Source organism: Podarcis vaucheri (genome assembly GCF_965113315.1).
Source record: "Podarcis vaucheri genome assembly, chromosome: 2".
NCBI classification, from domain to species: Eukaryota; Metazoa; Chordata; class Lepidosauria; order Squamata; family Lacertidae; genus Podarcis; species Podarcis vaucheri.
The window spans coordinates 47,110,601-47,125,324 of record NC_138760.1 but is presented as its reverse complement, the minus strand read 5'-3'; the positions used below and the strand labels follow the sequence as shown (position 1 = coordinate 47,125,324).

Genomic DNA, 14,724 nt, shown 5'->3' with positions numbered 1-14,724 from the left:
ATATTGCAGAATAAATCTGAAGCTTAGTTTGCACACCAAGTAGGCATGTGAAATGATTTTATACTGATTCACTCCCCTCAGGGCAGGCAGCTCACCAGACTTGCTGCCCATGTAGCCTGGTAATTATTACCTAACGGTGGGCAGTCTAGGAGGAGGTGGAGAGAGAAATTTTTGTACTTGTAAAACAGCTTCAAGGCCACAGACGTCCAGCCTGCTCGCTCTCCCAACTGGTGGTGAATGAAGGTTTCTTGGACTGAGATGCTTGACTGGCCTCTTTTTATAGTATTGGTTACTAGATGTTTATAGCAAGAGCTGTTACTGCGTGTCAAGGCTGGCAGTGTTGTAAGAGGGTTATTTTTCCTGACATGAGGAAAGCAAGTGTTTGTAAGATGCAGCAAGCAGGCCAGACTGGCCTGTTCCTTTGTGATGATTCACTGTGAGACAAAATTTATTTTACTGGTCTCATACACCTTGAAGAGAAGAGAATTGGTGATCAAGGAAGTTTTCTTACATTTCTGTCTGGGGTAGTTTCTCTGTTTTTCTTAATTGGGGACGTTTATGTACGCACCTTGGATATCCTGATACAGTGTCCAAGGTTTACCAGGGTGTTGCCCTGTGTCTGCAAATGTTTGTTATCTTGGGTTAAGGACTGTACTGAGTGTTTGTACTTGCAAGCTGATTTGCGGGGTCAACTTGCTCCTTTGTTGCTTGGCAACAAATGCTCTCTCTTGCTTTATAAGGTATGCTTTTTGTAGTTTTTGATTATATCAGCTACTAAAAGGCTCAGAGAAAGAGCATTCTTTCCCAAAGACATGTTTAACAGATCAGTCCCCAACCTTTCTTGAAAACATCCAAGGAAAGAGAATATGCTGCATAAGTGGCTGCACTTTGAATTTTCACTGTAGTATCAATTTGCTTCCCTTCAGCTGAAAAAAGGCTTCTTTCATATGCTCCGTGATGTTATTCACACTGCAAAGCTGTAGACAGTCTCCCCATGTCACATTCTGGAAATTCTATTCAATTGTGATTTAAAAGTAGAAGTTGGAGAAATGAGGCCTTCAGACTTTCTGAAATTTTGTCCCATTCCCATAATTGAAGCTAGATGTGATACGCAAAGCCTTTCATTTCCTCCACTACCCACAGTTGTCATCCCTGTCCTCTAGTTGGGATGCAAATAGCTGTGCTATATTAATAGTTTCAGATCTTTGGCACCAAATGTTGTGGACATCTGCAATTACAAGGTGTTTCCTGGTAGATTATGCAGGGTTAGCGGGTGATCCTCTGGCAGTGCTCTCTGCCAAAGCTGTTAGTGCATTATGAACTTCTGCATCATCAGTCCACCATGCGTGTGCAATGACGCTGGTGTGATGGCACTGGTGCCTCTCATGTGCCAGGCAATCCTTACAGCACAATCCTATTCATGTGCACTTGGAACTGTTCAGTAGAGTTCAGTGGGGCTCACTTCCAGATAAAGTATTTTTCGCTCCATAAGATGCATCTGACCATAAGACGCACCTAGTTTTTAGAGGAGAAAAACACGGAAAAAAATATTCTGAATCAAATGTTGTACTAAACTATTTAAAGCAGCAAAGCGGGCTGCTCCTGTCCGCTTTGCTGCTTTAAAGTGAGCCATGGAGGAGGGAAAGAAGGGGAGCTGCCTGCTTTGCTGCTTTAAAGTGAGCCACGGAGGAGGGATGGATGGGAGCTGTGGCTCTCCTTCCTTCCCTCCTCTGTGGCTCACTTTAAAGCAGCAAAGCGGACAGGAGCTGCTTACACGTCCCTCCTCCATGCAGCATTCGCTTCATAAGATGCACAAACAATTCCCCTTACTTTTTAGGAGGGGGAAAGTGTGTCTTATGGAGTGAAAAATATGATAAGTGTGTGCAGATTGTAGCCTAAGCCCCTTTTCGTATCTTTGTCTTATGCTAGCACTTTCTCAGACTAGGAGTAGACCCAGGCTGCCTCTTGCCTTTTATTTCAGTCTACATACAAGTGCTTCTTGTTTCCCAGGCATGGTTGCTTTTCAAAGATGCTATGTGAATTTTGCATTTTCAAAAGTTTGATTGGGTCTTTGTGGCTAAAAGACATAAGAGAAACAAATGTGTTTCATTTAGAGGAACTGTGTGGATTCAAGGCTTCTTTTCTACTGCGGTGGAAGGTTGGAAGACTGCCCAAACCTTCTTTCCCTGAGAAGGCCACTTTCTGTCACCACATTACAAGGTCAGGTCTCTATGGAGAGGGATCTCTCATTGTTCACACTTGTCTTTACTTCTGAATGGCAGTCCATGATTATGTCAGTGACACCTGCTGAGCTGATTTTGAATTACTTGCACTCCCCATGAAGACAGTTGGTTGACTTCCATAGCAACCTTTACTATTATTTAACATTTTGGATCAGGACAAGAATACATCATATGGAATAGAACAGATTTGCAACGATATCCACTAGTGGAGAGTAGAAATTGCCTCTGGGAGGCTAGGTAAATCAGTTTTTGTATTACACATGCACACATCCCATAGGGCCATATGTCTCTCTTGTCTCCCTTCTAACATCCAGTCAGGGGTGGGGAATGTCTGGCTCTTCAGCTGTTATTGGACTCCAGCTCCTGTCACCCCTGACCATTTTCCACACTGGCTGGGACTGATGGGAATTGAGATCCAATAGTATCTGGAAGGCCACAATTTTCAACAGTCTGCCTGTAAAAGTCAGTGTGGTTCTTAGTTTCTGACTTGGTTCTGTCTGACGAATACACTCTGATTAGTTAGATTCCCATTGGCTTAACAACTGGCTTCTGGTGTCTGCTTCCTAGAACTTTGTTCCATGTCATTGTTGCCTGTTGAGATACTGTGCCACCTGAAAAACCATTTGTTTTTCAACAAACAAGGAACAGATACTTATTTTGGGATGATTCTGGAACTGTCAGGCTAGTTATAAACATACTTACCAGAGAGTAAGTTCCAGTGGGTGGTATACAGTGTTAGTCCTACTTGGAACATACCCAGTTAAATGACTGGACATGGCTAACTTAGATCCTTGAATTTCAGTAGGTCTCTCCTGAGTAGAACTTAGTTTCTTCCAAATTCTATTGGTTGTATCCAACTTCCTTCTGAGTAAGCATGTTTAGGATTGCATTGTGTATGCAATAACTGACTGAGCAGATAAAAATGTAGCTCTACACTTCTAGTCCAGCAATAATCACTTTCAGATGATTATAAGTCACTCTGGAGACATTCCGTTCCAGTATAACAATTCTGGTTTTGCAATATCTGAAAATGTCCTTGGAGAAAGCAACTGTGAGTCTCAGCTTCCCTGATTTGCTATGTGGACGGTGTCCATGCCGTTATTGCTATGTTGCTAACTTATGTTCTATGAAAACTGTTTGTTGTAGCATGTTAGCTAGTGCCTTTGGTGGGGATGGCATTATTTATTACATATTTTTCCATTGTGGAACTCAAAAGCTGTGCACATGAGATTCTGAAGACGTCTCCCATCCAACCACTGACCAGACCCAGACCTGCTTACCTTCAGCAAGGTGGCTGCATCAGGTGCCCTCAGACCATGCCTTGGGACATGTCTAGAGCAGGTGATATCTAAAACTGATCGTACAGGAATGGGAGCATTTCCAGTATGCCTTTCATACTCCAAAAGGTCCAGTTTGACTAGTTCTCTGTTCTGTTCTGTTCTGCTTATCATGGTGCCTAATGCAGTAAGCACTTCAATGCTAGCTGCCAGGTGTTGGTATGATAGCAACCTTCCCTTCTTTCTCATAAAGCAGGTGTGGAATGGAAACTGCCAGATAGCAGAGCTGAGCTAATTGAAATTGGAGTTGAGGCTAAACTTGGTTAATAGAAGAATAGAGAAGCTCTTTAATTATAGTAGCATGATTGACATAAACAGTTTTCCATTGCTCCACGTCGTTCAAACAAGGACTTAACTGTGGCTTAGAAACAAGCTACAAAAAGCATGTAGCTGTCTGTGTGACTGCTTTTCTTGATGCATCTTTGAGATGAGCCCATAGTTGGAGGTTAGGGATGAGAATTGGTCATTTTTCTACTCCAAGCCCCCTCCTACATTTGTTCCCTCTCTCCTCTTCCCAGCCATAAGGTTGCAAGTATGTGTTTACCTGTGTTTTGAACCCTGAGGAAAGGAAACGGATGAGGAGTGAATTTCAGAGGGGGAAGTGGCCAGCGGGGAAAGGGTTAAGCACCCCACCCACTGCTTCCTCGTTTGGAATGCCTCCCTCCCTCCCTGCTTTACCAGAAACACTTTGTGTGCAATGGGCAGTGTGTCTCTTGCATAGAAGATAGTTTGAAAGAGGATTGCTCATGAGAATTTCTCTGACATGTACAATTAGTTGCACAAGGGCTTGCTGTGATTTTGGTTGCAACTTGCATTATCTGTTCAAGAATAGTAAGAGACATATGTGACGTAGTTAAAAATAAAGGGCAAGGGTGAAGGGCGGATTAGTTTTGGGGAGTCACCTTCTTTGCTTTTCCATCCTGCATCTGATCCATGCTACCATGTACGGTCCTGAAGTCGAAAGGGCCAATCTGTTGCCAGAAAGTCCCATTTTGAGGGCACTTCTTAATATATAGGATGCCCAGGGTTGGGTGTCATGGACCTCATCTTGCAAAGGGAGAGTGCTGTGTTTTGGGGTTCACGTTTGGAGCGGGGGCATACTTTGCAGACCATGGGGGAAGACAGCAGAATCTGAAGCAGGTCCTGTGAGCTCATAGCATCAAAAAGCCCAGAAGAGTTTTAGCTTCTTGTCAGGGAAGAAGCATCAGTCATGAAACAAAATGGAATTGTTTTTTTACAAGCCTGAAACACACTTAAAGGATTGTATTTCTCAGCAGACATTCTAATCAGTAGCAAATACCAAAGTAGTTGATTAAATGACAATTCCTGTGGCGTATTATTAGATGCACAATATAGATGAGATGAATAAACAGTAGATAATTGTATCCAAAGTCAAATTACCTAGCCGCAAGGTCGACATAAGAAGTTGGTCCTAATATGCATTTGCTTGTGTTAAATTTCGGCACTCCCCACACACCCCCTCCATTACCAGATGCTCCCCAGCCCCAACTGTTCACTGGCCTAGTCTTCTCACCCAATGCTGATAGGAATTGTCCAAAGTGATTTGGTTTTTTACACTGTCTCTCTCGTCTAGCCTCTTGGCTGCCCTGAGCCTCTTGTCTTCATAACACCAAGATTGTGATTCACAAGCACATAGTCCACTGACATGGAGCATGAAACAGACCACCCACAGTTTATCCAAATAATGAAGTCTCTCCAGCTGTGTATGCCTTCTGTGCTGTTCATTTTCAGCTCTTGCCCGCTGCCCAGCTTTGCCCCTCCTGAAGTGTTATGGCATTGTCCTGCTCAGAACATGAGGCTCATAGCCAGCATTCTAAAACAGTCTGCCATACCCACCGCCACTCCGATTCAGCAATAAAATGCAGGGGGAAGCACTGGGACACACACACAAACACCACACTCAGACATAGACCTGTGAAGCCCAGACCTATACAGTGGTACCTCTGGTTGCGAACGTGACCCGTGCTCGTTCACAACATGAAAAGAGCGCAACCCGCAGCGGCACGTCTGCACATGCATGGGTTGCGATTCGCTGCTTCTGTGCATGCATGTGATGTCATTTTTCACGTCTGTGCATGCGCGAGCGGTGAAACCCGGAAGTAACCCTTTCCGGTACTTCCGGGTCGCCACGGGACATAACCTGAAAGAACGTAACATGAAGCATGACTGTACCTAGAAACTCAGCACAAAAAGAAGTGTGGATGAGCCCTGACAGACTTGCTGTTATGATTCTGTTCATCTTAAAGATACAGCCTGGAGTGTGTGCGCAAAGGGGCTGCAGAATAGGAGAGATGACGAGGCATGGAAATTGGGGGGTGTCCTGTGCGCAAGGGAAAATTGAGAAATTGAGGAGAAGGAAGAGAAGGGAGTAAAAGGAGTGGAGGTGGAAAGGGGGCTTGCAAAAGAAAAAGAAAAAGGAAGGAGTAGGAGGCACGGGGAAAGGGTTTGAAGATGAAAGCAGGGACATGAAAGGATCTGAAAAATAGGAAAAGTTGGATTCATAATTGAGCAAAGGATGAAATGGATGCTTAGTAATTTCAGTGTGTGGGAAGAGGAAAATACATGAATTTACCATGCAGGTGGGGTTGCACAAAGAAAAGAAGAGAGGAGGCATAGACATGGGGGTGAAGGTGAAAATGGGTGCAAAACAAGGCTGTGGAATAGAAAAGTGGCTTTAGAAATGTGGCTGGGAAGGGGACAAGCAAGGTTAATAGTTGCATGGGATGGGAAGGGGAAGCTCCATGGAGTTAATGTGGCAGGAATGGTAAGGAGCTGGAGAGCAGAGCAAGCAGAGGCACAGCCCCTAGTATATGCCTGGGTTTTTTTTTTTTTAAGGCAGAGGCAGAACCATTTTATTTGTATTGTCTATGGTAATGTGGCCGGTGGCATATCCAGGGTCTTTCTGACTTGGTTGCCCCCTTGTGTACTTTTCGCTGCCTTTTCTCAGTCAGTGCTCTAGTTTGGCAGCTGGATTCCTCCAAAGAATTTTCACTTTGCCACAGCTGGTAGTTTTATAGCCTTGTTTTCTTCCCTGCTCATTGTCACAACTCTTTTAAACAAGTATTACCAGTTACTCTTTTTAATCAACCTGTCCAGTTACTGTGTTTGTGTTCATTTATGTGGTTTTGGGCTGGGTACGTGGAGCATTCAAAGCACCTTGAGTGTCTAATTTAAAAAGACTTAGCACTCTATTAACATGTGACACTAATTCAGAGGCATCGGTTTCAGGCGTCTTGGATTTAGTACCCCAGATTGGATTTAGTATGTACACACACACACACACACACACACACACACACACACAAAGAGAGAGAGAGAGAGAGAGAGAGATTGTCAGAAAGAAAGGATACCATATCTCATTCCCATCCATTAATTCAATTTTGGGTTTAGATTTTGAGTGAATCATCAGGTTTATCAGCATTACAGCTCATGAGATCTGATTTAAACTGGTGTGCAGTTGCTAAGACAGGAAGCGCTTTTGGTTAATCCGGGGGGAAACTTCTGCCACTTAGAATCATAGAATTGTAGAGTTGGAAGGGACCGCAAGAGTTATCTAGTCCAACCCCCTGCAATGCAGGAATCTCAGATAAAGCATCCATTATTTTTTAAAAGTAATTTTATTAATCTAGATTTTCAGGATAGCCTGCAAAAGAGAACCATAAAACAAATATAAAACAGATCAAAAACATCAGAAACAAAAGCAATAATCGTAGTAACATTAAAAATACAAAAAAGCAGTAGATATAAAACCAGTTAAAATCCTGGACAATCTTTTTTTTTATGTCTAAAACATGACTCTCCGGGTATCCATGTCAGATGGCAATCCAAATTCTGCTTTAAAACTTCCAAGGAAAGAGAGTCCACAACCTCCCGAGAGAGACTTGTCAGTTTATAAGAGATCAGAGTAAGTTTAGAAAATGGAACTCTTTACTCTTGTCCCCCCTCCCCCCCCATGCCGTGGATGAACTAGTGCGTTGCAAGGAGGGAGATATGGTGTGGGATAAGGTCAGTTGAACTGGAGTACTGAAGATCATTTTACTGCAAAAGAAGCATTTTATGTTTTCTGTCATTTTGTGCAGGCTACCTCCCCACTGAGGACATCACATCCTTATGCCTTATGACTGTAACCCGTGTTCGTCAGCAGCATTTATCACATAGCTGATCCTAGAAAACTTTGACCCGTTTTTGTTTTTAGCTTGTCTGGCTCAGAGAGTTGACCCCATTTTATCTCGGTGATCATCACATGCTCTTAGGCTGGCAGTGACCCTTTACCAAAAGAGTGGGTCTGCCCCTCACTTTGTCTGACTGGCTATTGCCTAGGTCAGGAGTGGATAATGAGTGGCCTTCCAGGCAGAGTTGGCCTCCGGCTTGCATCAGCCCCGGCCAGCATAGCTAGAGTAGTCCAACAGTATCTAGATGGGACACAGTTCCCCCATCCATGGTCCACAGCAGTGAGAACAAACTTTGGCCTGTAGGTCTGCCAGTCCCCTCCATCTCTCCATTTGGCCTTGGAGACTGTGATCCACCTCCACCCACCCAGGTTTGTTTGCTCAGACATCACCAGAGCAGTGTAGGTTCCAGGCAGAGGTAATCAACCACCACACTGTGCCCGTAATGTATGAATCAGCCCTTAGTGAAAAAACTACCTATATCTGGTGAGCAGTGCTGGAGCACAACAAAGATGTATTGACATTGCAGTTATGGGCATTGTTGGCTCTCCACCTGCCAGTCCTCTGTAGAGAGCAGTCAGGCTCATGATTTGTTATCTTTATTGCCAGTAAACTATCTGTAGTGAGCCTTGCTTCTCTCCCACCGATGACCACAAAGTATAACTTTTGAAGAAGTGCGAACACCTGCAGTTCTTGGTTCGGCATCAAGGCTCTTGGAAGTGTGTTTTTTTTAAAAGTTACCAACTGAACACTTAATGAGGGAGAATGCAGAGTGTGTTCCAATTAGAGAGAAGCGCCTGTTTAATTTCCTGATGACTGATGCGCCTGACTTCTGTCCCATTCATAAAGTGGAAATGTCGTGTTAGGGGACTCATCCGATCACCTTAAAACATTTCAGACCCAGCTTTTGAATAAAATGTTTTCAAAGTACGGTGCGTGCTTAAAACAGTGATAAAGCAGCAATTAAGCAGTATTTTCTAATGGCAGCAAACTCTTCCAAAGCACCTGGTGTCTAAATGATGTTAAATATGACACAAGCTGAGCTGATAAGGGGGAAAATCACCATACTTGAAGCACCAGCACTGAAAAGGTCCAGCCCCTGGTAGATGCCGCCCCATTCCCCTGGTTCACCTGACATATCCATATGGGAGTAGGCCATTTTCTTAAATACCCTGGTCTCAGACAGTCTGAAATGAGGAAGGCAGTTGCTCTGTGGGAAGAGCATATGCTCTGCATGCAAAAGATCCCAGGTTCAGTCCACAGGTTGAGCTGAGAAAAAGACCTGTCTTGAGAGCTTTTCCCAGCTAGTATATGTAGATAGCTAGATGGAGCCATGGTCTGATACTATTCAGGGCAGACGCCTATGTTCCTACTCACTCCACATCTTTCCCCTGCACCTCCGAAACCTGGAAGCTAACTGCTCCACCAGGTTAGGGGTACAGTTCTCCTACTGCCTTCAAAACTGCTGCTCAGAGGGCTCCCCCACAGGGCATGTGAATCCACTTTGTCTTGCGTGGACAGTAAAGTTAGACTCTGCTTATTGAATGTCACAGAAGATGTCTACACTGGGGCGGTCAGAGGCATTGTTTATCACTCTCCAGCCCAGGAGTCAGCCAGTTATTCTAATTGCATCTAGTAGTTGTCTCGGTGCTAATTCAGAGCTTTCCTTCACCTTTCAGAGATCTTGAACGATGTCATCCGCAGCATGAAGAAGGAAGGAGAATGGAAGGTAAAAATGGTTGCTGCAGCTCAGAGCACTGCATGTGTGGAGTGAGCTACACAAAGTCTGACTACAGGGTTCATGTTGTCTACAGATCAGTGATCTCTCAGCCTACTAATAAAAATTACCTGCATTTCTACTGGGCACTGCAAAGTTGCTTAATTCAGTCAGACCATTGCTGTCCACACTTAATCTGCAATGTAGCAAGTGTGTCCTTATTATTTGGGCCATGTGTTCACTGTGTCTTCCGTGGCAATTACCATTCCTAGAACTCCCCATAACTTCTGCTGTCATAAGAGGGTGCATTACCAGGTCAGCCGTGAAATTACTGGCTGTCGACAGACCAAAGAGGTTATTGGAATAAGCTTTGCTCCACTGGTTCTCCAAGGGCTTGTCGTGACTTCTGTGGAGCTGACTTCTAATTCTTTTCTGATTTCTTCCTCCAGAAAGGGAAAGTATTGGATCTCTCAGTTGCCCCTGTAGACTGCAAATATGACTGAGAGAAAGAAAGAGATCCCTTTTTGCTGTGTCTGATTATGTGTTGCAGCAGCTGAAAATCTTGTAAGGGTTAGAAAGCAGACCTGGGAGTTACCCCCTCCCCACACCACAAACATCAGGCAGCTGGTTTGTGAGACTCAGTGCATCCTGAATTGATATGTTTTGTAGAGCTTTCTTTGGTACGAGTGAAAAGGTCTTTAGCACCTAGAACAGAGATGGGGAACCCATGCGTTCCATATATTATTGGACCCCAACTCCCATCATCCCCAGCCATGCTGGCTGCAATTAATGGGATCTTGAGTCCAACCCCTTTTGGAGAGCTACTAGTTCCCCATCTCTACCCTAGAAAACCATCTGATGCGCCCATGATCCTGAATGTAAGAGCTGGTGGGGATTCTGCGTAAGGTTAATTCACTAAATTGCCCTCTTTGGAATGCTTTAGCCAGCAGACCTTTTTACAAGCAAAATCTATCTCCAGTAGTTCACAGTGGATACTCCCAACTCCATCCCAGAATATGTAAGAATTGAAAGTTTTCCATGCTCATTTCTAGAAAGAAAGCAGAGTCTTAATAGCTTAGAATGGACAGGATAGGTGGGTTGATAATTCTAGAGCACAGGAAGAAATGGGATGGAGCAAACATGAACTTGTTGATTCTGCCATGCTGCCTTTTTAGTGGTGTGATTATTATTTTGATTTTTTTAAAAATCTCTTTTCTCAGTTACAAATGGCTTCCTTGTGGACCACCAGATTTGTGTTCACTCCCATTGTTCTTCCCCTCTTTGTCCCTGCAGGTACTTGTTATGGATCATCCGAGCACCCGCATTCTCTCATCTTGTTTTAAGATGTCAGACCTTTTGGCTGAAGGAATCACAAGTGAGTACTTGAGCAAGAACTTTGTATGTTCTGTTTTAATCCTGTTTTAATCAGAGGCTTATACTACTTTGAGAAATGCCCCTATCCTCTCTCTGGCACTGACACCTCCCTTCCATTCCAATGAATTATATGTGTATCAGTTGAAAGTAAGGTGGATCTGCAAGTTGCTGCATAGTGTAATCCCGGAACAAAATAGAAACCTGCTCCTCTAGGCACCTTCATGCTTTTAGTCAAGTCAGTGAATCTGGTGTCGTCGTTCTCCTTCTTTCTTTCTTTCTTTCTTTCTTTCCCTTCCAAAATTCAGACATCTCAAATACATTTCCTCTCTCCAGTTATTGAAGACATTAACAAGCGCAGAGAGCCCCTCCCCAGCCTGGAAGCAATCTACTTGATCAGCCCCATTGAGACGGTAGGTCCTTAATCTCCGCATACTTGGGCAGACACTGAATTGGTGAGATCCTCCAGATGCCACTTGATAGAGGGGGAATCCCACAATAGTCACCCAGTTCCTTATTTCAACATGTGGCATGCTGGAGGCCCTTAGGAAGGGAGGAAGTTGGTGGGAAGAACTGTGGGCGAATGGGGCAGGTGTCATTGGCTGCCTGCCGCTGTTTCCTGAAGCCCTATTATCCCCATAGGCCAGGAAATCTGCTCTTCCCATAAATCTCTCCAATTTAAGTATTCCTGGTATGGCTGGTTTGTGAAACCAAGGTGAGGGAAGCTAGCGGTGGAAGCTCAAATGCAGATATAGCTGTTGCTAACAATCCATTTTCCTTCTGCAGTCTGTGCATGCTCTGATAAACGACTTCAAATCCACTCCTACCTTCACCTATAAGGCTGCCCACGTCTTCTTCACTGACAGTAAGTTCAGGGCCTGCTCCTAATCAAACAGGAAGGCAGGTCAAGGCTTGTTCTGGGAAGGGAGAGAGATGAGCAGATGGTGGGGTAGAGGAACACTCCATAATCCTACTGAGAGATTTGGCTTTGGTCCCGTGGCATTTCCAGTCATCGAGGGCATTCCTGGCCTACCTGAAGGCCTTCCTGCCACAAATTCCACTTGTACCTGTAGGTTTTGGACTGTGCTCCGAAGCAAATACTGTTACTTGACATATTATCAACAGGGTTCAATGCGTTTTGGCCCCAGTGAGCATGTGCATTTTAGAAAACTCCAAAAGTATGTCCCTGAGCCTCCCGTGTCACATGGCTTGGAGAGTAGTTGATGCTTCTGCTTGAAGAGGAGAAGTATCTGTCCTTCTCAGTGCCCTATTTGTGAGCTTCTTGGAACTTCCCATGAGTTTTCTTGTCATCATTGGGGAGAAGTAAAGGAAGACGCTGACCAGCACTGCTCAGGGTGGCCTCCAGTTCTGGGCCCACATGTCACACTGCAACCTTTTGTTTTCCCACCTTGGTAGCCGTCGGAGTGGGGTGGGGGGGCTATTACCTAAGGAAACTTGCTGTGCAGTTAGTTTGGTGAGGGGAATGGGGAAGATCAGCATAATTCCTGCCTCCTCCTTGACTTTCAGCCTGCCCCGAGAACCTCTTCAATGAAATCAGCAAGTCGCGAATCACCAAAGCCATCAAAACACTGAAGGAAATAAATGTTGCTTTCCTTCCCTATGAATCACAGGTAAGGAGACGGATTAGCAGAGGGTGGACTAGAATTGCTTGCAAATGGAGGGGCAGCGGCTCTGTCATTGTAACGTTTTGCATGAGGGATGTCACCATTGTTAAGAACACGTGGCACCACATGCAGGAATTCTTGTGTGGGAGCTTTCTGCAGTGGCTGTACAAAATTTGAGGTGGCAGCCTTGCAGTTGAGATTTCTCGAGGTGTGTGATGTATATCCCACAGACCTCCCTCAGGAGTTTATACTTTGGCCACATCTTGGTAGCTGGGAAGGAACAATCCAGCTGGGTAAATCAGACTTACCAAACCTGGTGTGCTGCAGTTGTCCTTGGACTACAGTTCCCATCATCCCTGACCATTGCCCATGCTAGCAGGGACTGAAGGGAGTTGGATTCCAACCACATGTGGAGGGCACCAGGTTGGGGAAGGATGGAAGAAGCCATATCTGCTTAAAGTTGAGGACCGCTTGTAGCTTTGATTCCTCCGTGTGGCTGGATGCATGCTTGTGCCTGCTCTGATAATGGAAGCTTAGCTGCTAAGTAATTGCAGAAAAAGTATCAGACTGTCACTTAAGTGACCATTTCAGCTAGTAGAGACTAGCAAGAGAATTTATATTTCAATTATTCTGCCAAACTATTGAGAACAGCATCTTGCCTAATAATGCTGATGTTCACTTCTGCTGCTTCTCATAGTTTATTCCCAGTATTGGGGTGCAGGACTAGATTTGAGTGGATGGGTGGGTTAACAGGCAACTCGTATAAACTTTTCTATATATTTTTAAACTATAGCTATTTTATTAAAAGGTTAACTGGAAGTTAAAAGTTTACAAAGAAAGGGGAACTGAGGTTTAGCAATTACTCCTCGGCTTTCATCAAATCATCTTGCATCTGCTTATAGAGCTTAATATGCTCTCATCACCTCATGCAAGTTGCCAGATGAGTCTGTCTTGTGCTAGATAGTCCCTGTACAAGGTGATGAATGAGAGCCCCAAAGAGCTTGAGGGAAGGATGCCAATTGGAGGCCTGTATAGGTCCAGGACCTATTACAGCACTTCAGAGGTTTCAGAGAACCAAGAACCCAGCAGCTTTTAATGACCTTAAAGTGTTGCACGTTCAGAGTTCACAAATAACCATTAGCTCTTGCCCCAGTGATGATCGTGTGATGTCCTGGATTATGAGATTATGATGAGATGGATTTTAAGATACAGGTTGCCCTGTCATGTTTGCACCTGTTGACATACAGTGTAGGAGGTGATGTTTTCAAACACAGTAATCCAGGGAGAGGCTGTTTTCAGAAAAATATTTCTTGGGAAATGGGCCCTTCTGTGATTTTTCTGGCAGATTGTTGTGAAAGACCATTGCTAGAGCACGGTGTAGGTTCCCGGTGGCTTCCTAACAGACCACTAGTGTATTATTCCCTTTCTTCCATTTTTTCTCTTTCTAGGTGTACACCCTGGACAGCCCGCAGAGCTTTCACCATCTCTTTAGCCCTTACTGCAGGGAGGATAAGAACAATCACTTAGAAAGGATGGCAGAGCAAATTGCCACATTGTGCGATACCCTCAAGGAGTATCCTTCGATTCGCTACAGGAAGTCAGTACCACTGCATACTGAGGAGTGGGAGGGAGGGGGTGGGGAACTCGCGATACCAGGAGGATGTGGACAGAAGCATAACAGGCCATAATGCTTTGCAGAGAAGTTGGTGGGGGTCTTATATTAGGAGTTACAATGATAGATAACCCAACTATTCATTACACCAGCTTTTCCTGGCATCCTGTTCTCCTGAGGTTTTGGAGCACACTCCCATCAGCACAGTACTCCAAAACATCAGAAGAGCACCACGTTGGGGAAAGCTGCGTTATGGCGTGAGGAAGTGTCCTGCAACTTATTGTTGGAATGGTAAAGAATCCTTGGCCACCTGCTCTGGATGGGGGTTCACTGCCAGGTGCCTGTTCTACTACAGAAAGAGGGGGTGAGAACCAGGGTGCTTATCTGTTGATGAAATAACTGGCTCAAGACCTCGCCTTGTTGCCATATCCAGTGCAGGAAGCAGTGCTCCTCAATAGCCTTACCCTCTTGATGTTTTGTTGTAGCGGCTCTGAAGAATGCTGCCTGTTGGCCCATGCAGTGTTGGCAAAACTGAATGCCTTCAAAGCGGACAACCCCACTATGGGAGAGGTGAGTGATCCCAGCGTTTTTGCCACAGCCTGTGGAGCTAGAGCAAGAGGCTGAGGCAG

General features: G+C 44.7%; 1 protein-coding gene across 3 annotated transcripts in view; it reads left to right on the top strand.

The window, feature by feature from the left end:
* Positions 1-14,724, top strand: part of STXBP2 (syntaxin binding protein 2) — a 36,734-nt gene that overhangs the window by 11,444 nt on the left and 10,566 nt on the right. For all 3 annotated transcript variants that reach the window (XM_082212233.1, XM_082212235.1, XM_082212234.1), the window contains 7 exons: positions 9,450-9,499; positions 10,781-10,862; positions 11,195-11,271; positions 11,645-11,723; positions 12,386-12,489; positions 13,932-14,080; positions 14,581-14,665. In XM_082212233.1, the coding sequence (XP_082068359.1) occupies positions 9,450-9,499; positions 10,781-10,862; positions 11,195-11,271; positions 11,645-11,723; positions 12,386-12,489; positions 13,932-14,080; positions 14,581-14,665 (626 nt within the window). The remainder of the gene's footprint in view (positions 1-9,449; positions 9,500-10,780; positions 10,863-11,194; positions 11,272-11,644; positions 11,724-12,385; positions 12,490-13,931; positions 14,081-14,580; positions 14,666-14,724) is intronic.